Source organism: Anabrus simplex, chromosome 11 (assembly GCF_040414725.1).
Source record: "Anabrus simplex isolate iqAnaSimp1 chromosome 11, ASM4041472v1, whole genome shotgun sequence".
Taxonomy (NCBI): Eukaryota; Metazoa; Arthropoda; class Insecta; order Orthoptera; family Tettigoniidae; genus Anabrus; species Anabrus simplex.
In genome coordinates, this window is record NC_090275.1 from 88778801 (window position 1) to 88801984 (window position 23184).

Genomic DNA, 23184 nt, shown 5'->3' on the forward strand with positions numbered 1-23184 from the left:
TTCGACCACTATTCTGGGTCATCATCAGCCGATTAAATAAAAATATAAAACAATGCATAGGAAAACAATAAGTAAAGGATAAGTCTTTCACTAAAAGCAGTTCAAGAAGCATTATAACACTATGGGGATTAGCTCTGCGTGTTGTGAGATCCTAAAATCCGGAAGAAGTCAAAGATCAGTCATTTAAATGCTTCTTTTTTTTTGCTAGTTGCTTTACGTTGCACCGACACAGATAGGTCTTATGGCGACGATGGGACAGGAAAGGGCTAGGAGTGAGAATGAAGCGGCTGTGGCCTTAATTAAGGTACAGCTCCAGCATGGAGAACCTACTATCTCCCGATTACTGGATACTGGCCGCACTTAAGCGGCTGCAGCTATCGAGCTCGGTGTAATGTAAATGAAGCAGGGTGCAAGTTCTTGACGAGCAGCATAACATACGTAATGTCTGGCACTGTGCTTCAAAATGTTAGTGAGAATTGGTGAATAGTTCAGTGAACAAGCCTGCAAATACTGCTAGGCGTGAAGTTGTAATACAATTTAATAAATTTGAAGTTCTAAAATTATATGGAGGTCGAAGATAAGTCACTTAAATGAAGTAAGATAAGGTTTTGAAGAGCAGCACAACATACGTGATGTCCAGCAATGTGCTTCTAAATGCCAATGAAACTCGGTGAATAGTTCAATGATCAAGCCTGCAAATGCTTCTAGGTGCAGAAATATATAATACAATTTAATATAATTGGAGTATATATTAATATTTATAGGATCTTGTATGATAAATTCTTTAGAGATGCAGAACAGTTGACATAAAAAAACAATTGTGAGGAGAAAAATGTTAAAAAGTGCAATATTGGAAACAAATGAAAAACGCATATGCATAGCGTGTTATTTCTTAAAGATAAAGAGTTCGGGTAGTATTTGAGGTAGCATAAGGTATGAATTTAAATTTGAATGTTGTAATGATCTGAACTGTAGGTAATAATAATGGCGCATGGCCTCCAAGTAGACGGCCTATTAGGCGACCTGCATGTCTGTGAAGATGAGGATGATTTATAATGTTGAATGCGCCACACACATCCAGCCCCCGAGCCATTGGAAGTAACCAATTAAGATTAAAATCCCCGACCCGGCCGGGAATCGAACCCGGGACCCTCTGAACCGAAGGCCAGTACGCTGACCATTCAGCCAACAAGTCGGACTGAACTGTAGGTGATATTATAGTATACAGTTCAATTCAGAATACTTTTTTTTTTCTGAGAGAAAAGATGAAAAGAAAATATAGGATATGGTAATAAATAAAGAGGATTAGTAGAAGATTAATATAACTGGAAGTTAAAAGAAGATAGGATAGGGAGATAAAGGAGGAATAGTTTAGGGTGGGTTAGGTGGATAGGTTATTGGAGGTAGAAAACGTGGGTAGGAAATGTGTAAGGCATGGAAAATTGAATTCCGGTTTAGAAATTTAGCATTATTAACAAAGGGCCCCTTTTAAACACTACTGAAAATTGTTTTATTCACCTTGACCAATACTTCAACTCTAATTTCAATTTAAACGACATTTCTGAAAAACCCAGTATTCTATTTGACTTTCCGGTTCTAATTCTTCTCAAAAATGCTAAATTTCTAAACCTGAATTCAATTTTCCATGCCTTACACAGTTCCTACCCACGTTTTCTACCTCCAGTAACCCATCAACCTAACCCACCCTAAAATATTCCTCCTTTATCTCCGTATCCTATCCTGTCCTTTCCTATCTTCTTTTAACTTCCAGTTCTATTAATCTTCTACTAATCCTCCTTATTTATTACCATATTCTAACTTTTCATCTTTTCTCTCAGGGAAAAAATAAATCCGAATTGAACTATATACTATAATATTACTACAGTTCAGATCATTACAACATTCAAATTTAAATTCATACTTTACGCTACCTCAAATACGACCCAAACTCTTATCTTCAAGAAATAACATGCTATGCATATGCGTTTTTCATTTGTTTCATATATTGCACTTTTTAACATTTTTCTCCTCACACTTGTTTATGTCAACTGTTCTGCATCTCTAAAAAAATCTATCATACAAGATCCTATAAATATTAATATATACTCCAATTATATTAAATTGTATTATATATTTTTGCGCTTAGAAGCATTTGCAGGCTTAATCATTGAACTATTCACAGAGTTTCATTAGCATTTAGAAGCACAGTGCCGGACATCACGTATATTGTGCTGCTCTTCAAGAACTTGCACCTTGCTTCATTTAAATGACTGATCTTCGACTTCTTCTGGATTTTAGTGTCTTACATCACGCATTGCTAATCCCCATAGTGTTATAATGCTTCTTGAACTGCTTTTAGTGAAAGACTTATCCTTTACTTATTGTTTTCCTATGCATTGTTTTATATTTTATTGTTTATTTTTCATTTTTTCCACTCCAATTTCTTCCCAGATTTTCTCATTCTTTATTTTGTCTCTTCTACTCTTCTGTATCATACTCAAGAACTTCATTTTGGCTGCCTGTATTCGACTCTCATTCTTCTGTCATTGTCCAAGTTTCTGCTCCGTAAGTTATGGATACGTAATACGTCATCTTATACATACTGTAGTTTCCTTTGCTTCCATTGGCACATCTTTGTCCCATAACATGTTTCTTACACTATGATTAAAACAGCTTCCAGCTTGAATCCTCTTATTAATCGCAGCATCCAGCCTAGCTTTCTCTATTAATTCACTCCCCAGGTATTTGAATATCTCCACTACTTCCAGGGGCTTGTCTGCAAGTCTAATCTGACCTTTCCCTTCTTTCTCCCCTCTAGTCATAACAAGAGTTTTACTCTTTTCTACATTTATTTTCAATCCACATTCTTCGATTTTCCCATTCACCACATCCAACTGTTCTTGAACCTTCATGTCCTCTTCTCCCCAAATCACAATATCATCTGTAAATAACATATTCATTTCTCTTCCTCTGTATGTTGCTTTCGCTATTCTCATGATGTCATCCGTTACTATTGTAAACAGGATTGGCGGTAGAACACTTCCCTGTCTCAGCCCACTAGTTAATTTGAACCAACTTCTCCTGCCAACTTGAGTTTGCATGCAACTACAACATTCCTTGTTCATTGCCATGATCATTTTTATTACTTTTTGCACCAGACTCCCAAACTTTTGTCCTGGGGACACTGTCATATGCCTTTTCAATGTCAATGAATGTCATCATATCATTCCCACACTCCCATTACTTTTCCATCTCATAATCAAAATGGGCTCTATTGTTGACCTTCCACTTCTGAAACCAAACTGATTTTCCTGTACCGGTATCTGATTTTCAACCCTCAACCTTATCCTACTTTCCAGTATTCTCTCCATTATCTTAGCAATATGGGATATCAGAGTAATCTCCCTGTAGTTCTTCAATACTCTATCGCCTTTCTTGAAAATTGGGATGAATCCTCAGGGACCTCCTTATTCTCCCAGACAATCATGAGAACTCGATATGTCCATTGCAGGCCTACAGTTCCAGGTGCCTTTATCATCTCCACTGAAATTTTATCTATTCCAGCAGTTTTTCCATTCTTCATCTTTCTTACTGCCATTTCAATTTCATTCATTGTCATTTCTTTATCCATTTCTTTATCAATTAATTGCCTTTCCTGGTCGTCCATTGAATGACTGTCATTAGTTCTCATGTTCACCAACTTCTGAAAATACTCTCTCCATCTATTTTTGTTTTGTCTGGCTTTGTTAATATTATGCTGCCTTCATCCTTCACAAATTCGCTGTTTACTTGATCTCTCTTTTTGTTTCTTAAGATACCATGGAGTAATTTCTTGCTGCCCTGCATATCATCTATCAATTTCTGGTTGAATAAGGCCCAGCTTTTCCTCTTTTCTTCCTCCACTACTTTCTTGGTCAAATTCTTTGCCTCCTCATATTTTCTTCTACTTCAGTCTTAGATGTTTTCCATGCTTTCCATGCCATTTTCTTTTCCTTCACTTTAATCTTTACCCTATCATTCCACCAGTGTGTGTCTTTGTCTTTCACATTTCCTGATGTTCTACCACATACCTTTCCTGCACATCCAACCAGTGCTTCCTTAAATCTTTTCCATTCATCTTCAGCATTCCCCATCTCCATCATGGGTACCAAGGGTATTATTTCCCTTTGAAATTCTTCTTGTATGCTTTTCTCCTTCAACTTCCATACTTTAATTCTTTTCTCTCTTCTTAATGGTTTTTTTTCAATCTTTCCCACTTTCAATTTTCCTATCACAACTCTTATGATCTCCACCGAAGGCTTCTTCAGGTATGGCTGTAACATCTAAAAGGTTCTTCCGGTGTTCTTTCTCTATGATTATATAATCAATCATGGTCTTTGTTCGTCTCTCTCCCCAACCAGACCTTGTAATCTTCTGACTACCGAGCTCGACAGCTGCAGTCGCTTAAGTGCAGCCAGTATCCAGTATTCGGGAGATAGTTGGTTCGAACCCCTCTGTCGGCAGCCCTGAAGATGGTTTTTCATGGTTTCCCATTTTCACACCAGGCGAAGGCTGGGGCTGTACCTCAATTAAGGCTACGGCACTTCCTTCCCAGTCCTAGCCCTTTCCTGTCCCATCGTCGCCATAAGACATATCTGTGTCGGTGCGACGTAAAGCCAATAGAAAAAAAAATGATCTTCTGACTGTTCTTCCTAAACCAGGTGTTTCCAACAATCATTTGGTTCCTCATGCAAAAATCCACCAACAACTCGCCTTCTGGATTTACATGTCCCTATCCAAAGGCTGCTACAACATCTTCCTTTCCTTGTCTTTCCATTCCAACTTGTGCATTTAGATCTCCCATCAATAGCACTTCCTTATCTTCTACTGTCTCTCCACTTCCTCTAAAAAGTCCTCTAGACGTTCATCTACGCAACTCGTTTGTGGGACATAGACTGAAATAGATTTTTCATGCCATTTTCAAACTGTAGTCTCCTCACCATCATCCTATCGCTGACGCATTTTGTATTTTCCACATATTCTTGGATTTCTTTTCTAAGTATGATGGCCACTTCACTTTTTGTTTCAGATCCTCGGGTGTAATACAGCCTGTATCCTTCTTTCAGAGGAATTTCTTCCGTACCCCTCTGCTTGGTCTCACACAGTCCATGTATGGTTATGTCATTTTCTTTCATGAAGTCAACCAGTTCTTCTGTCTTTCCCGTCAGTGTCAGAACATTAACCGTCGCAATCTTCATGTAGTTTGGTGCTGGTTGCCCACTTCTCACAGTTCCCCCAGCGCCCGAAGAGCTGCGCATCGCTTTTAGCAGGGGACGCCCTGAGATTTTCCGAGGCACATATTTGCTTTGTCCATATAGGCTAATGTTACCATGTGCTTTTCATACCCAAAGGCATTTTATACTTACTGCCAGGTTCAAAATTGGGCTGCACCTAACATTTATTTTCATATCTACTGTTATTTGGTGACAAATGCTGAGCATATAGTAGGTGTGTCTTGGTTAAGTGAATGTGATGTATTTCTCCAAATTTTGATGTCTTTGACTGTACACTATAAGAATTAACACTTGTTCAAGTGAAATCGATAAAGTGGGGTATCTGTTGAGGAGGAATTTTACTTTATTGTTGGTAAATATTTGACAGTTCTAACAGTAAAAGGGAACTGATAAGGTTTTATAGCTTATGAATATACTGTTTCTTGAGATAAGCCAGAAACCACATTGTACATCATAAAAGTGAATACAGCTAAATTAAAGCTTTGTGAGGGTGTAGATGCTATTCACTTACAGGTTCGTTGGGGTTCCTGTCAAGGTGCATAATAGTAAAACATGCATCTTAACCAGCAAGACAAATTGTCGGTAACTACTTTTATGTTCAGTTAAATTCATCTGCTTGGGCAAAGCCTGTGAGGAATGGTGTGGATCAGTGGTACTGTGTCGGCCTCTGGATCCAAGATAGCTGGTTCAAACCCGGCAGAGGTAGTAAAAGATTTTTAGAGGGTGAAAAAAAGTCCATTCGACACTCCATGTCGTACGATGTTGACATATAAAATATCTCTGGTAACACATTTGAACACATAAGAATTAAAACTCATAGACACCACCCAAGAGATCCGGTTTTATCTGGTATCTAGTAGGCCTAAAGTAAAACAGAACGTTGAAATTGAAGAGTAAGCAGCCAGATGCCATCAAATTAAAATGCTTGCACACGATAGCTGAGGCCATATGATTATTATTATTATTACTATTATTATATATATATATATATATATATATATATATAATTCGCTGGGGCCATCAAGGACCACGTTAAGTCTTGTTGCATTTGACACTGAACTTGGCCTTCTTTAGAGCCCAAATTTCCCTAATTCTTTGTGAGTGGGCCTGCTTACGCTCCTCTGTCCAAGGGGCACCGTGTCTTCTCTTCGGTTGCTCGTCTCAGTTTAGCCCGTTCGTCAATATTTTCTTGCGGAAGAGATCTCTGTTAAGGGCGTCTTCAGCTGAGATATGTAGCATTTGCAGGTCTTCTTTGGTATTTCTAAACCAGGGAATTGTGGTTTTGGGGTTTGAATCAAAAAAGTGAAAGATTTCTTTAGTTAACTTTCTTCCGTCCATTCTTTTCAGATGACCGTAAAATCGTGCCCATCTTTTTCTGATTGTGTCAGTAATTTTCTCTATTTTGCTGTAGACTTCCTTGTTGGATCTCTTTTGATGGATTCCATGTCTGTACTTTGATCCCAAGATTCCTCTCACAATTTTGCGTTCTCTTTTCTCCAGTTCTTCAAGGAGTCCTTTGTTGGCATTTAGAGACAGGGTTTCGGCTGCATATAGAACTACTGGTTTCAGAACTGTTTCATAGTGACGTATCTTGGTGTTTTGTTGTAGATTGTGCGGGATGTTTGGTAGGCTATTTCCAGTTTGCGTACTCGCTCCTGAAGTGCTTCTTTGTCCAGTCCATTTTTCATGATGATCTCACCCAGGTATTTGAATTTGTCTACTCGGGTGATGTCCCCGTATTTTGTATGGAGTTTTGGTGGAACCTCTTTGATGTTAGTCATTACTTCTGTTTTCTCAAACGATATCTGCAAACCAGTTTGTTCGGCAATTTCCTTTAAAATTTCAACTTGAGCTCTAGCGGTTTCTATGTCGTTTGAGAGAACAGCAATATCATCGGCAAATGCTAAGCAGTCTGTTGCGATCCCCTTGGATTTGGTTCCTATTCTCAATGGACTGTAGTTGGTTTCCTGTAATCTCACTCGCCAGGTTCTGATGATCTTTTCAAGAACACAGCTGAAGAGTATCGGGGATAGCCCATCACCTTGTCGGACTCCTGTTTTGATGTCAAAGGAATGCGAGAGACATCCGTGTAACTTCACCTTGGATTTTGTATCGGTCAGGGTGGCTCTAATTAATGCCAGCAGTTTCAAATCAACTCCAAATTCATTTAAGATGTTTAGCAGGACTTCCCGGTCAATGGAGTCGTACGCTTTCTTGAAGTCCACAAAGACAGACACATATTGCTTGGACCGTAGTGTACAATATCTGATGATCGTTTTGAGATTTTGGATCTGTTCAGCTGTTGAGCGACCTTTTCTGAACCCTCCTTGGTATTCACCTATTTGATGTTCGACTTGTGCTTCCAAACGCTCCAGGATGGCAAGTGATAGAATTTTGTAAGTCACGGGTAGCAAAGATATTCCTCTGTAGTTGTTGATGTTCTTCATGTTGCCTTTTTTGTGTAATGGATGGATCAAAGCTATTTTCCAATCTTCGGCTAGGGTCTCCTTGTTCCAAATTTCTTCTATTTGCTTTTGCAAGATATTATTATCAGCTGACTATATTACCAAACGAGTTGGCTGCATGGTTTGGGTCACGCAGCTGTGACCGTGCTTTGAAGAGATAGTGGGTTTGAACCCCACTGTTGGCAATCCTGAAGATAGTTTTGTATGGTTTCCTGTTTTCACACCAGGTAAATGTTATGTGTTAATTAACCCTTTGGGGTCCAATTGATTTTCTACCTGCATCCTGCACAGGTCCAATTTGACATTAGGCAAATATGGGAAGTACTCACATAAGTAAAAAGGTGAATTTTTACATTAATAATACAAACTTCAAATTTATTTATTATCAGTCAAGTTAACCACATTATCAGCGATATTTTTTCAAAGTATGGTACTTCCGGAAGCATTTGTTGGGGTGTAGTCCTGGGTTCCCTGGACAGGTCTCACAAAAAAATGGTCTCCTTTCTGCCCCCTTTTACTTTCTTGTCGGAACATACAGCACAGTCCTTGGTTTTTTTGTCCTGACGAGCATCTATGATGTGTAGCTTCCCCTTCAGTCGAAGTTCTTCATCACGGCTGCTCCGTCGGCCACGCTTACGGGCATTTTTGTTCCTAACGTCCCCAACAAGCCCCATAATAACTCGGTCCCTGAAAGTCTTGTGTTTCACCTCAGGCTTATTTTCTGCCTTTTGTTGCAAGTTATATAGGTGAAAACTGTTCACCAAAGCTACCTCCAACACCCAGAAGTACAATTTCCTCCACCACTTCAGACTTTTCACTACAAAACCATAAGATGAGCAGTAGTGATCAGCACGATCGACTCATCCCATTTTGCCTGTGTAATCTATAATGGCAACAGGCTTTAAAATTCTTTCTTCTCCTTACCCATTACGGTTGTGTCTGACTACCTCCACCATTGATGGGTTGTGCCATGTACTAAGAACTGACACAGTGCGCTTGTCTTTCCACGAAAATACCATGAATTTTTCTTCCTTCCACAGAGCACGAATTTCGTGCTTCTTCAGATTTAGTCTCCTATCTTTCAGCTGAGGTGGTAGTCCCTTCCAATTCAATAGCACAGTCCCAGTTAGATGAATTTTCCTTTTCAACAGTTCTCTTGCCAGTTCCATACTAGTGTAAAATCGGTCAGTAAACAAATGATAACCTACAGCTTGAGTAACTTGAAGTACGTCTGTCACCAGCTGCAAAACTATTCTACTGCCAAATGTGAAATCAGGGAAAAGTAAATTTATCGTAGTAAACGAGCCAAAGTAAGGAATCATGGACAAAACATACCCATTCAATGCATCAGCAATAACATATATCCTAATCCCCCACTTTGTTGGCTTTTGTGAATTATACATTTTGAAAAAGACACGCCCCTTGAAGCTTACAGTCGATTCGTCAGCTGAAAGATACTGACTTGGCCTATAAAATTCCAAGAATGACTTCCCTACACATTCTAAGACACTTCTAACTTTACTCGTTCTTGTTACCATTGTTGATGCACTTGATTGTGGAGGGGGTGAAACATGAAAGCCCCAGAATATCTGAAGAAATCGTTTCCGAGAAAAAATGTCCTTACAGAAGGTAGATGAATAGAGCCACAAGTCTGAAAAATGTTCTTTTAGAGTTTTCCTTTTTGTACGTGCCATATTCAGAACAACACCATGAAATGCCATCATTTCATCGACGGTAACATCGACCCAGTTCCACCATATCGAATGTTGCTGCAACGGCATACGTTTGGTAATACATTCTCTTACATACCTGTTAGTTTCCTTACATATTTCGGAAAACAGTGAAACCGGGAACAGCAACAAAAAGAAATCCAAAGGAGTTACCGGTTTCTTTCCTGTAGTAGGAGGTTTGTATCCCATAGCACTGTTGTGAGAATACTTGGAAAAAATACGGTCACCTTCTTCATAAACTTTCCATTCGTCACCCACTACATCAGCGCTTTCGCCACTATCTTCCATGTCATTTTCCTCCTCACTCGAAATATCATACTCAGATTCAGGAAAACTAATGTCACCATCAGAATCCGTCAACAAATCATCGTCAATATCACCACTATCACATAACTGTTCGTAAATATCATCAGGCTCCATGCCGCGGCTGGTGGACGCCATGTTGATAACGAAAGTAAACACAGCTGTGACAGTGAGGAACTATCTCCAAAGAAATCACAATTCAGTTTAAAGGAATGAACAGCAGATAGCAGAAGGCAAGAGAGAAATGCCAAGGCTGTATACTGCGTAAAGCTCGGTGCCATTTCTGCTCCAGCATACGAAATATATAACCTTAAAGTTGTGTCGGACTAGGTCCGACATAGGACCGGAACTGAAAATTAACGATGTCGGACTGAGTCCGACATTGGACCCCAAAGGGTTAAGGCCACAATTGCTTCCTTCCCAATCCTAGCCCTGTTCTCTCACATCATTGCCATATGACCTGTCTGTGTCAGTGCAACGTAAAACAAGTAGTGCTGTCCTCTTCTTTCTCTTGCTGGGCTGATTGGTTTAGACTTTAGACAGTACAGTGCTGGGTTTCTGAGCCCAACTTACTGTGCTTGTTAGTCTCATTCAGGTTTTTAAAGGTTCTCAAATATGGAAGTCTTGTGTCTGTAGGTTTACAAGCAGAAAAGAACTCCATGGGGTAAAATTCTAGGACCTTGGTATCTCCGAAAATCCTAAAAGTAGTTAGTGGATCAGCAGGACCATACCATCACCTCGTGCTCCTCCGCCCTACTATTTTGGGCTGTGAATATGCTCATGCTATTCCTTAGTGAATTCTTGTAAGTTAGTTTTGCTAAAAAAAAAAGCCCTTAGTATATTAGGATCCTCCTGTGGATGGGGGCATTCATTACGTCCACCTAAACTCTGCTTGTTGTAAAAGGTGACCAAAAGGAGTAATCCCCTGGAGCTCTCTACTTAGAAGCAGTGTTTAGCAACCACTGGGCCCCTAGGTGTGTCTGGCATTGCTTCCATTCATGCCAGGTTCCCCTTTTTTGTTTTTCCTATCCAGCCTCCCTTTGCCAACTCTTGTTCTCTTCCAATATTAGGTTTGCAAGGTCTAAGTAAGCTTTTATCTTCATCCTGTTTCCTTTCTTTTGCTAGACCCTTTTTGAATGGTCATAACTCTTCCCGTTTTATCTCTGTTTAGTATTAACAGAGGATGGTGGTTGCCCAGTTGTACTTCGCCTTAAAATTATAATCACCACCGCCACCACTACTAGGCTGTTGAGATGGTTAGTAATTAGAAAGCCAGCTTTATGGATTGAAGTGTAGTGGAGTGTGTTCCATGTAGCATACCTCATCATCATGAATTCCTTCCATTGAGCTGGGTAGAATGTTTTAGAACAATATGTGTCATCATTTGTTACAGTCTTGGTATCATGCTCCTCTCTCTAGAGCATCCCATGTTTCTCCTCTCTAGTCTTCTCTAATCTGATCTAACCACCTTTTTCTAGGGTGTCCAATTGGTCTTCATTCCAGAACAGTCTTCTCAAAATACTGCCTTGGAATTCAAGTTGGCTGCATCCGCTTAACGTGTCCTAGCCTCTTCAACCTTGCAACACTTGGTATTTCTTCCACGGTGATGGCTTATCTGCAGGGCTCTTCATATCTGATCATTCCTAAAAGCTATAATTTACATGTATTATCTTCATGAATATATTCATATTCTTGTTCTTACACTGCTTTCCTCGCACTGGTAGGGTCGCTAGTGCAAACTGTGCCACATGTCAATTTAGTCTCCGATATTAAAGGTTTCCTTCAGTGCTAGTCTTAAATACATTGAGAGTGCATAAACCAGTGCAGACACTACGATAATGTCATAAAAGTCATGGAGGAAAAAAAATCTGGCATGGTTTTACAGCCAGATGCCCTTCCTGACACCAACTGTATGTGAAAGGATTTATTCACTATTACATGTTCCTGTGGTAGATGGTAGTGTGGTGTGTTCTGTGTGTATGAAGAGACATGAAATGAATGGCCTATGGCGTTTCGTGCCGGGAGTGTCTGAGGATATGTTCGGCTCGCCAGGTGCAGGTCTTTTGATTTGACACCCGTAGGCAACCTGCCGGGAATCGAGCCCAGGACCCCTGTGACCAAAGGCCAGCACTCTAACCATTTAGCCATGGAGCTGGACGTATGAAGAGAAGTGTGTTGGAATGAATACAAACACCCAGTCCCTGAGCCATAGGAATTAACCATATGCAGTTAAAATATTAGCCTAGCCATGAATTGAACCCCTCTTTGAACCGAATGTCAGTATGCTGACCATTCAGCCCAGAAGCCAGACATTCATATCCTTGTAGTAGCATAAATTTATTTCATGAAATTGATATACTGTAAATTACAATTCTGATTTCCATATCATCTATTTCTATGAGGTGGGCTGTGGAAAATTCTAAACTAACCACCAAGTCTGAGATGTTCATGAAATGTTTCGCATTTTGTTTTCTAGGTGCAGCAGCCAATTTATAAATAATATTTACTCACAGTGAAATTGGTGCTAATGGAATAAGTGAGGATGCACTAATTGGTTGAGTTGTCTGCACGTCACTCGGCTGCTACGACCTTGAGGCAGCAAGACAAAGTGAATGAGTCACAGAACCTGACCTAATTGTCCTAACACAGTACAGGGTAGACTGACAGTTACTATATATCCTTTTTCTTTTTTTTAATTCCTTCATTAGGATAAGATTTTTAGTAGCCTTATTAGGAGTTTTTCTGTTAGAAAAATTAAACTAAAGGGATTTATGATGGAAGTGATTGAGCCCAGTTTACAGATGTTTGGGAAAGAGATCCATATTAGTAATATGAAAGGATATTCAGGCCAAAGTAGTGTTCTGACTTTCTACTGTCGTAGATATTCTTTTACCTTCAGTTTATGCCCAAATATCTATCAGTCTTCAAGTAGGAGTTTCGTGATTTCAGTTGAAATTTTCTGACTTCTCTTAACTGAATGACTCATTTCAAATAGGGACATTATGGAAAGATAGGAATGTGAACAGGAATAAATAATAGAACAAACATAACAGTGTATATATCATACATTTTATTAAATTATATACAAATACAAATCTGATTTAGCATAGAGGCTAAGGGAAGAAAAACTGACAGAAAACCAAGGATAGAAAGATCTGTGTAAGGTGTCAAGAAGCCAGTCTTTCTACAGGAGATGACCCTGAATAATGGTTTCTTTCTGGCTAACAACCTGAGTTGTACATGGGACAATAACCTGTCACTGTCCCCTGAAGTATCTTCAACTGAGAATGGAAGAAAAGTTTGGTAAATACACTACCTCAGGTGGTAATCATTCCACTGTTGCCCATCAGCAGACCTATAAGTCTTAAATTACAGATGTTTATTTGAACAAACCACCTATTCAATACATGTAATTACTTGTAGTTAGGACTTAATCCTTGTTACAGTTATCTAATTGGGACATATTTCGCCCATTTGTCGGGCATCATCAGCCATCAGTTGCACCTCAAAATTAAATCAGGATCCTGATTATGTTCAAAATGTACTATTGGATTCTATAATTACAGTCATAAAATCAATTTACAAATTCTTGTTTTGTTTGAAAACATCTATGGTTATAGAACATATAAAACTAACAGCTTGGCTGTGATAGTGACTTAACTAATTCTAAGTACATTGAATAAAAATATTTTACAATTTAATGAGAATTATGTTGGATTTATCTAAGCTTAAATGTCTAAAACTTCTTTCAGTTTGAGATTATTCGGTGGAGATTATTTGAAACATAGCACTTACTATAATTTGTACCTAGAAAATCTGGTTAAAATCATGTTATAAGTGTGATTGAGAACAACATAAGTATCCTTTAAAATTTTTATATCATGGAGAAACAGTATAGTAATATTGGTGTCTTATGTAGCTGTCCATCATTAAGAGTATAGTCCGGCTCCACGGCTAAATGGTTAGCGTGCTGGCCTTTGGTTACAGGGGTCCCAGGTTCGATTCCCGGCAGGGTTGGAAATTTTAACCATCCTTGGTTAATTCCGCTGGCACGGGGACTGGGTGTATGTGTTGTCTTCATCATTTCCTACTCATCACGATGCGCAGGTCGCCTACGGGAGTCAAATGTAAAGACCTGTGTCTGGCGAGCTGAACTTGCCCTCGGACACTCCCGGCACTAAAAGCCATATGCCATTTCATTAAGAGTATAATTCTGTATAAGATTAACTTAAAATCGAAAATGTAGATGTATTTGGCGATTTAGAATGTCGTAACTGGCATTGAACTCCACTCTCGTGGTTGTTATCTATAAGTGGAATACTGTATATCAGAGGGGCTAGTTAGCACACTTAGTTTTAAGCTGGAATGCTGTCACTTGTTGTGAGTTGGTCAAAGGGGAAGATTCAAACAATAACATCAGATGGTGTGTGGGTGCTGCAACTGGATATCAGGGTGCACGTTGAAAACGCCTGCAATGAAAAGAAGGCGTGTAAGTCGGACTGCAAGTAGTGTTAATTTAAATTAAAGGTTCACGTTGAATGTTTATCACTTACCCGCTTGACTGTTGTTAGGTTGACTAGCAGTGCTGACTGCGCCGGAACGAGTGATAGCCGCTGTGCTCCTGCTTCTCGTATTGTAACCATGTGAAAGTTGCGGCGGGGGGGTGTGTCAGGGAAGGAGGGGTGGGCGCAGCGTTGTGCTTGCGTGTTGTGTGCGGAGGGGAATTGATTGATAGAGGCGGATGAGGCAGGAGTTTTATTTGTTGGTTTAGTGGGAGTTTTTAAGTACGTGGAATTAAAGACTTTAAGCAAACTCCTTTCTTTCAAATTTTCAATATGGTTTTGATTAGTATTTTGAGTTTTAAAAGCAATTTTGTTTGTAATAATTTTGGAATTTATTCGTATAAGGGACTTTTGATTTCTATTATGTCATTCAAATTCTGGTTTTTATTGAAGTATTGGTCTAGATAGATGTAGATGTTCTCGAACTCAGTCATTAATTTACCTTTATCTACTTTTTTTTTATGATTTCTAAATCTTGCTCTATTGTTGTAAAATGATGTCCACTTTCCTTCATAGGGGAACTCATTGCAGAGAATTTATTGTATTTTAACGCGTTGAAATGTTCCAAATATCTGCATCCTGTTTGTCCAATATATGAAATATTACATTGTGAACAAGACAGTCTATATATTCCAGATCCTGAGCAACGGTTAATAGTTGGGTTAATGGTGTTATGGTTAAAAAATATATTTTGATTAGTATTTTGAGTCTTAAAAGTGATTTTGATGTCTGGTTTTTTTTAGGGGGTTTTTGAGACTTGGTAAATAGCTGGTTTAGTATGTGTAAAGGTGGCAAATTTGGACTTGAATTTGGACGTGAAAAAAGCTTATGATACAGTTAAGAGAAAACATGTATGGGAATAGTGATGGGACATTCAATTCATTTTACTGAATCGATTCATTTGATTTAGTTCACATTACTGAATCGATACAGTGATCTGATTCACGGCTCATTGGTCACCGCTCCTACTGCATCTGTGTAGTATGTGCTGGTAAGACAGCAGCAACAGCATTCAGTGCTCGCATCTGCCATCTGGTCTTCATACTATGAATTCCTTTCTTAGAAAAAATGCTAGTTACTCTAATACATCGAAGGTTTCCGGCGACGCACAGTGGGAAAGGTTAGGATTAGGAAGGTAGCAGCCATGGCCTGAATTAAGGTACAGTCCCAGCATTTCCTGGTGTGAAAATGGGGAAACTATGGAAAACCATCTTAACGGCTGCCGACGGTGGGATTCAAACCCACCATCCCCCGAATGCAAGCGCATAGCCACACGATATTAACCGCACGACAACTCGCTCGGTCATTTTTGAAAATATGTATTTTTCTATCAGCTGAGGATTTTTTAAATCGTCATATTTTGTATAGGCTACCAGAGATGTACAGTAGACCGCTCGTTTTCTGATTCAACATACTGTTATTGCGTCTGTCCACATATGATTGAAGTCTTGTGCAACGATGTGACATATGAACTGAGAGAATACTGAGCCGTTCTTCCTAATATAAAACAGGTACTTTTGAGTGGTCATGAGCATGACTCCTAGACCATAGTCATAGGGCAGGCTAGAGTCGAGTTTAATTGTCAAATGTCAACTAAGTTATAATACTAAGATTCATTAAACTAATAAATAGTATAACCTAATAGCCTACCTACTTACTAGCTACTTCAGAATTATTTTGTGACTACCTTTTTAACACTGCAAATAAATCCATCTATTATTTAAACCTCCCTGTAAGAAGAGGACAGTGAATGCAAATGGGTATTATTTTCAAATGAGCTGAGCTCGAGAGTCCATTATAGCATACGATTCTTTCAGTGTAGCATGGCTCACTGTATGTCTCGCTGCAGTGAGCCGATAAGGAGCCGTGCATATCTTGTGTCTCACTGAGCCGGCTCGTTCACGATTCTTTCCGTGTGCCATGGCTCACTGTATGTCTCGCTGCAGTGGAAGCTCGGCTCTCCACGTGTCCAGTGAGCCGATAAGGAGCCGTGTGTATCATGTGTCTCACTGAGCCGCGCTCGTTCACGATTCTTTCGATGTGCCATGATTCACTGTATGCCTCGCTGCAGCGGAAGCTCGGCTCTCCGCGTGTCCAGTGAGCCGATAAGGAGCCGTGTGTATCATGTGTCTCACTGAGCCGCGCTCGTTCACGATTCTTTTGATGTGCCATGATACACTGTCTCGCTGCAGCGGAAGCTCGGCTCCCCGTCAACGTCCAGTGAGTGCGCCACTCAGCACTGTCTGCTGGGAGTAAGCTGAATCGTGTGCCGTGAGCTCGCCGTTCCTGTGAATCGATTCACTCGGACACTTGAATGAATCAATACACTGCTTCGAATCATGCATTCAGTAGCCAACACTATATGGGAATGCGTACTGAAAAGGAATGTACCAAAATCATTAATTAACAAGATAAGTGTTGTATCATGAGAGTAAAAGCAGTGTACAAGTGGGGAGCAGTGACTCTGAAAAATTTTATACAACAAATGGTCTCGAGCAAAGAAGTGCACTGTCACCATTATTGTTTATTATATTGATGGATGAAATCATAAAACATGTAAAACAAAGTATCAGTAGTGTTGAAGTGAATGCTTTGGTATTTGCAGATGATGTAGTGATTTGGGGAAAGGGAGAAAAAGGAAGTACAAAGGAGACTGGACATTTGGAATGAAAATATGAAGGAGTTTGGAATGGTACTTAGTAAAAAGAAAACTGTAGTCATGCACTGTGGAAAAGAGAAGCCAAGTGAACATAGATAGAGAACGGTTTGAGAATGTAGAACAGTTTACATATGTGGGTAGCATTATTAATGGAAGTAATGATATCAACCCTGAAATTAATAACAGACTAAGTAAAGGTACAATATTTTATCATCAAGTCAGAGAGCTTTTATGGGATGACAAAGTACGCAAGAGAATGAAGTTAACATTATATAAACAGTATTTCATACCAGTTGTAACATACAGACTAGAAACGCTGGTAACTATTAAGAGACAAGATAGTAAGATCCATGCAGTAGAAATGAAATCTTTAAGAACATCGGTTAAAAAATCAAGAAGAGAGAATTCAAAATATTAAAATCAGAGAAGAGCTAAATATAGAATCGTTGGTACAGAACATACAGAAAGCAAGACTGAGATGGTTCAGACGTGTAAAAAAAGTGGGAAAGGAATGGGTAGCAAGAAGGGAATTGGAAAGTGAAGTTAAGGAAAAGAGACCGGTTGAAAGACCGAGAAGGTGGATGGATCAGATTTGGAAGGACATTAGAGAAGCTGGATTGGATGTGGTGGAAGTAATGGAGCAGGAAAAGTGGAAGGACAGAGAGGAGTGGAGGAGGCTTGTTAACTACACCCGGGCAACTGGAGTGGGACATTGATGATGCTGGGTTTATTTGGGATGAGATTTGTCGATAATTTAATTTTAACTTATTTTGTAACCATTGAATTTGGCTAGATCTTTTATTTAATTAATTCTTTGTCCAGGTTGTTGGGGGAGAGGGGTATTTTAAATGCTCTGTATACTAGGCTTTAAAAGGGAATGGGAGTTTGGATGTAGAGTTATTTTTTATTGTTATTGGGGCATAGGTTGGCTTTCTGTATATTTGAAACTCGAACTTAATATTGATGCGTGTTATGTTAATATCTAGAAAATTAATAGTCATTATTTTCATCTTCTTTTGTGAATTTTATGTTGTGATCTAGATTATTTAGAAAGTTAAGAATTTTATCACTATTGCTGTTGTTTGTCTATAGTTATAAAAGTGTCATTTACATACCAGAGCCATAAACAGAGCCCTTTTATTTTTGTCACTATTATGTTCTAAACTGTCTATGTATATATCTGCTAAAATTCCAGAAATGGGATTGCTCATAGCTAAACTTTTCTGAAGGTAAAATAATTGTTATTTAACACAAAACTTAATAATTTAATGAAATCTTCTGTTTCAAATTTACTGTGGTTGCTGTATGTAGAAAGATTACTTTTAATAATATTGATAGTTTCACTTGTTTGAACATTTGAATACATGTTTATAATGTCAAAAGAACACATGATGTGGTTGGGTTGTAAGTTGAATTTATTTAATCTTTTGCAAAAACCTATTGAGTTTCTAATTGGGCAGTCATTATTGACTTTATAATGCTTTTTAAGAAAACTGTGTATGAATTCTGAAGTTTTATATGTAGGGCTATTTCTACTATTGATGATTGGTCGAATAGGTTATTTCTTTTTTATGAATTTTAGGCAATGCTTTTACTGTGGGTAAATTTGGATGCATGTTAATTAACTTCTGATACTCTTGTTCCTTAAGCAGAAATGTTGAGTTTTTAAATTCTGTTGAATTTTAACTATGAATAAGACATACCTGAAATTTTTTTTTCGGTTTTTCTAATCTTTCTTGTTTATTAAAATGGTAGTCCCTCCTTTATCCGTTTTAGTAACAATTATATTATTGTTCATTTTGGTTTTTAGTTCATGGGTTAACTTTAAAAGGTTGGGATCAGAGTTGGTATTTATTTCCTTGACCAAGGTGGGGAGTTTCTTTTTTATTTCATATCTAGTGTCGTTCTGTTGTTCCAAAGGAAGTTTTGCTGTATTGAACTCAACCTCCGCTATTGCAGTGATTACATCGTTTTCTTTGCGTGAACTGGGCCAATTGAATTTTAACCTTTGTTGAGAAGAGATTCATTTCTTTATCTGAAAAACTAGGTTCTACAAATTAACTGTGGTAGGAATGTTATTTAAAGGTGAAATAGGTTTTCTTATTAGGCCTACTGTGTTTTGTTCAGATAATTTCGGTTTTGTGTCTTTAAGGTGAGCGAATTTGCTGTCTTGAATGTTTTTTTTGTTTCTTGCTTAATATGTCAATTAACTTATTAGTGTACTGTACATTTGGAAAGAATTCCATTCTAATGGGGGAAAAGTAATAGGAGATCGATAAATGTGTACAGTATAGTTGTAAATTAAGGAATGACTTCATTTTGTAAAGCAACTTGATCTCATTTTTTAACCAGATGTCATTGACTTTATTTTGAGTATCAATTAGATTGGAAGTTGGAATGCTTTTTCTTTGAAATGGTTTTAAGAATTTTGGAACTAATCTAAGTTTTAGGCACTCTTTTGGGAAACTTATGTCTTTAGAAATTTTGCTGATTTTAACCTTGAGGTTAAGATACTTATTTTTTTTTATATTAACCTGGTTGGCTTTAAAATTACAAGTAATCATTTTCATTGTGGGTCCATATTGAAATTCAATATAATTCTTAAAATACAGATGCTTATCTGAACAAACCATCTATTCAATACATGTAATTACTTATAGTTAGGACTTAATCCTTGTTACAATTGTCTAATTGGGGCATGTTTCGCCCAGGTGATTTTGACGTCTTGTTTTTTTTTTAGGGGGTTTGAGACTTGATAAATAGCTGGATTAGTATATGTAAAGGTGGCAAATTTAGACTTGTTAGGTTTATTTGGGGTGAGGTTTGTTGGTAATTTAATTTTAACTTTATTGATAATTCGGTTGATCATATCTATTTTGTATTTTTGCCCAGACGAAACATGTCTCAATGAGACAATTGTAACAAGGATTAAGTCCTAACTATAAGTAATTACATGTATTGAATAGGTGGTTTGTTCAAATAAACATCTGTATTTTAAGAATTATATTGAATTTCAATACAGACCCACAATGAATATGATTACTTGTAATATCAGCAGACAATCGGATTCTGGGGAGTCCCCTTCATCATCTGCTTCAAGGGTGAGTCGAAGCATCCCGAAAGCACCAGACGTATATTCAAAGGCAGTGAAGTTTCTTTGCAACACTTTATGCTAATTCATTGCCCAAAGTGGGTAAACTGAAACATCTGATTGGCACATTGACATGGCACGACATTTTTACTGACAGTGTTACAGGAAACCGCCAGCCCCGCGGTCTACATATAGCATGCCTGCCTCTTACCTGGAGGCCCGGGGTTTGATCCCTGGTGAGGTCAGGGATTTTTACCTAGATCTGAGGGCTGGTTCAAGGTTCACTCAGCCTATGTGAATGCAATTGAGCTTTGTCAGTGATATGGCAGCTGAGGATTCATCATGCTGACCATGCAGAACTTCATAATCTGCAGGCCTTGGTCTGTGCAAAATCAACCAAGACAACTGGTGGAACCTGGAAGAAATGGACAAATTTCAGGAATATCTGGAAGATATTCTTTAATTACTGAGAGATATACCACCATATTGCTGCACAACTTCAGTGCCCAGTTGGGAGGAGAGAAAAGTATAGGAATATAGTTGGACTTGACCACAAAAACTGAAGACTGATTCTACGAACTCTGACACATACTCCAAGGTTAAAATTAGGGGTGAGATCTCAGAAGCCTATGAGATCAAAACAGGTTTCAGACAAGGTGACAACTTTCCCATTCCTCTTTAACTGTGTCCCTGAAAAAAATTAGAGAGAATTGTACAGGAACTGGTCAACTTGTGTGTCAAGAGTTGGATCTACCTGGGTTGCAAGAGTGAAGGATTGACAGATTGTCTGGCCTGTGGAGGTGACATGGCACTGATTACTGAATCTCTGGAAATAGCAATAGTCCAAGTCAGTTGTCTCAGAAGACAGGCTGCTAAAGCTGTATTACAAGTGTAATAGGAGAAATGCAAGTAAGAGGCTAATAGTGATGTCATTAGAACAGGATAAAATAAAACAAGTGTAGGAATGTAAGTACCTCGACATCTGGATTGAACCCAACTTGTTAGCCAAAGAAGTCCTCTCCATGAGAGTGAACACGCTGAATCTGGCCATCGACTGGCTCAAAACACAGCACACCTGTCATACAGTCTGAAGATGAAACACTACACAACAGCCATCCACCTGGAAGCCCTGTATCATGGAGTGTCTGTCACTAAATAGAAAAGGTTTGATTGAAAAACTGGAATTCAGAAAGAGAAGAATTCACATAAAGGTCCTAGGCCCAATACTGGATGATGGGGAATACCAGAAATGTCACAATTCAGGGCTCTACTCCCAGACAGACGGACTCTCTAACTGTTCCAGGAAAAAGTCATGTGGCAAGATTGTCTCCCAAGAGACTGACCAGCTGCCTGTTCACCTTCTGGTGAAACAAGAGAGTCCATACCACTTGGCTCAGGGAGATTGAGGAGGACATAAGAGAAACTGGGTGTGGCAGATTTAAATGACAGGCTGAGACAAATTTGTGCTGACTGCACTCAACCAAAAGCAGCGCCATTTCCAACTGGACAGTGTACCCTGCCACACTGCTAGGATTGTGAAGGACTGGTTTAGGAAACATGATAGTCACTTTGCTTTAATGCCATAGCCCTGATATGTGGGTTCGTACTACATCACCACCGACCAGCAGTGTATGCCTACTGGAGAACCAGCTATTGCACTTGCGGTAACAGGTGCCCCAAGATAACCTCCACCACCTTGTTGAATTGATGCATTGCCGAGTAGCCGCAGTTCTGTGGGCAAAAGGTGGTCCTGCTTCATCTTAGGTAGGTCATAATGCACTGGCTCATCTGTGTAAGTGATTGGAACTTATACTTGATTATTCCTTTTCATGACTCTTGGGATCCTCTTTGTTTGTCTTTAACCACTTGTATTCATCGTGATCTTTTTGACTCTTCCCTTTTCCTATATTTAACCTGCTCTCTTCTAATCCTGCACTTCCTACATCAAGACTGAAGATGTGCCGAGCTATGTCCTCAGCAGCGTTGATGCTCACCCTCCTGATGAAGTTGGGGAGCAGAAACAAGCTCGTTGGGAGCTGTGAGTAACTTAAATAACAGCTGATGCAGCATGTTCAGTCATTCCTGTCCCAACAAGTACAATTGTCCTCAACATTTAAAAAATCTTGACCACACTTATGTTAATTTTAGTATATTTTTAAACATTTTAGTTTTTACTAGACTCACTGAAGATGGAACATACTTTCGAAAGCTGATTCTGGACTAAATTATTTTGACTAATTGTGCTGATACAGTCTGTGTTTTAATTCACTAAATTGTATCAATCCACCAGGACCGTGGCTTTAATTTTGTATGATGATTATGAGAGTTCATGTTTTTTAAAATATGTTTGTGAGGTTCTCCTTATTATGGAAACTGTCACAATATATAATTTTGAGGATGTTAGATCATGTAATACTTGTATAATGTGCTGATGCATTTGAAACCTGCTACTGGGATCATCTTCAGAGTAGTAACAAAGATTTCATTGGCAACTCTGTGACAAGGAGGAGAATCCCCAAAATTGTATATTATGTCATTTAGTGGTCATGAAAGTCTACGTCTTAAGAAAATTTCTGTGTTTCAGGTTGTAGAAGATGGCTATGAGTTTTTTGCTAAACGCCAGCTGGTCACACTCTTCTCAGCCCCTAACTACTGTGGAGAATTTGACAATGCTGGAGGAATGATGTCAGTAGATGAGACACTAATGTGCTCATTCCAGGTAAATATGGTGTGCATTTTTAAAATGAATGATCATCAAAGACCAATACTGTTTCTTTGAAATTACAGAATTGCATTTTTTGGTGCACCGTATCCACTTCTTTTCTTTGTTGAATTTGTTTTTTGCTTCTCACTAGATGGGTAGATGAAAGAACAAGAGTAAGAGTATGCATCCACAGGACCACTTACATGCCATGTTCTGTTACACTCACACAATAAACACAATTTGATGATCACTTTTGTTCATTAACCTTTTAAGTGCTACCTTATAACGTGCATTACCACGTGTCATTGCTAGGTCTTGGTGCTCATTTCCTTGCTCTTTATAAGCTTTGTAATTCTGAGAAATAGCCGTTTATAGTCTATGTCAAATGGGAAGCTGT

The 23184-nt window shown here is 38.7% G+C and overlaps 1 protein-coding gene across 1 annotated transcript in view; it reads left to right on the plus strand.

Annotated features, from left to right (window-relative positions):
* Positions 1-23184, plus strand: part of LOC136883301 (serine/threonine-protein phosphatase PP1-beta catalytic subunit) — a 68347-nt gene that overhangs the window by 9875 nt on the left and 35288 nt on the right. The window contains exon 5 of the mRNA XM_067155535.2: positions 22668-22802. Coding sequence (XP_067011636.1) covers positions 22668-22802 — 135 coding nt within the window. The remainder of the gene's footprint in view (positions 1-22667; positions 22803-23184) is intronic.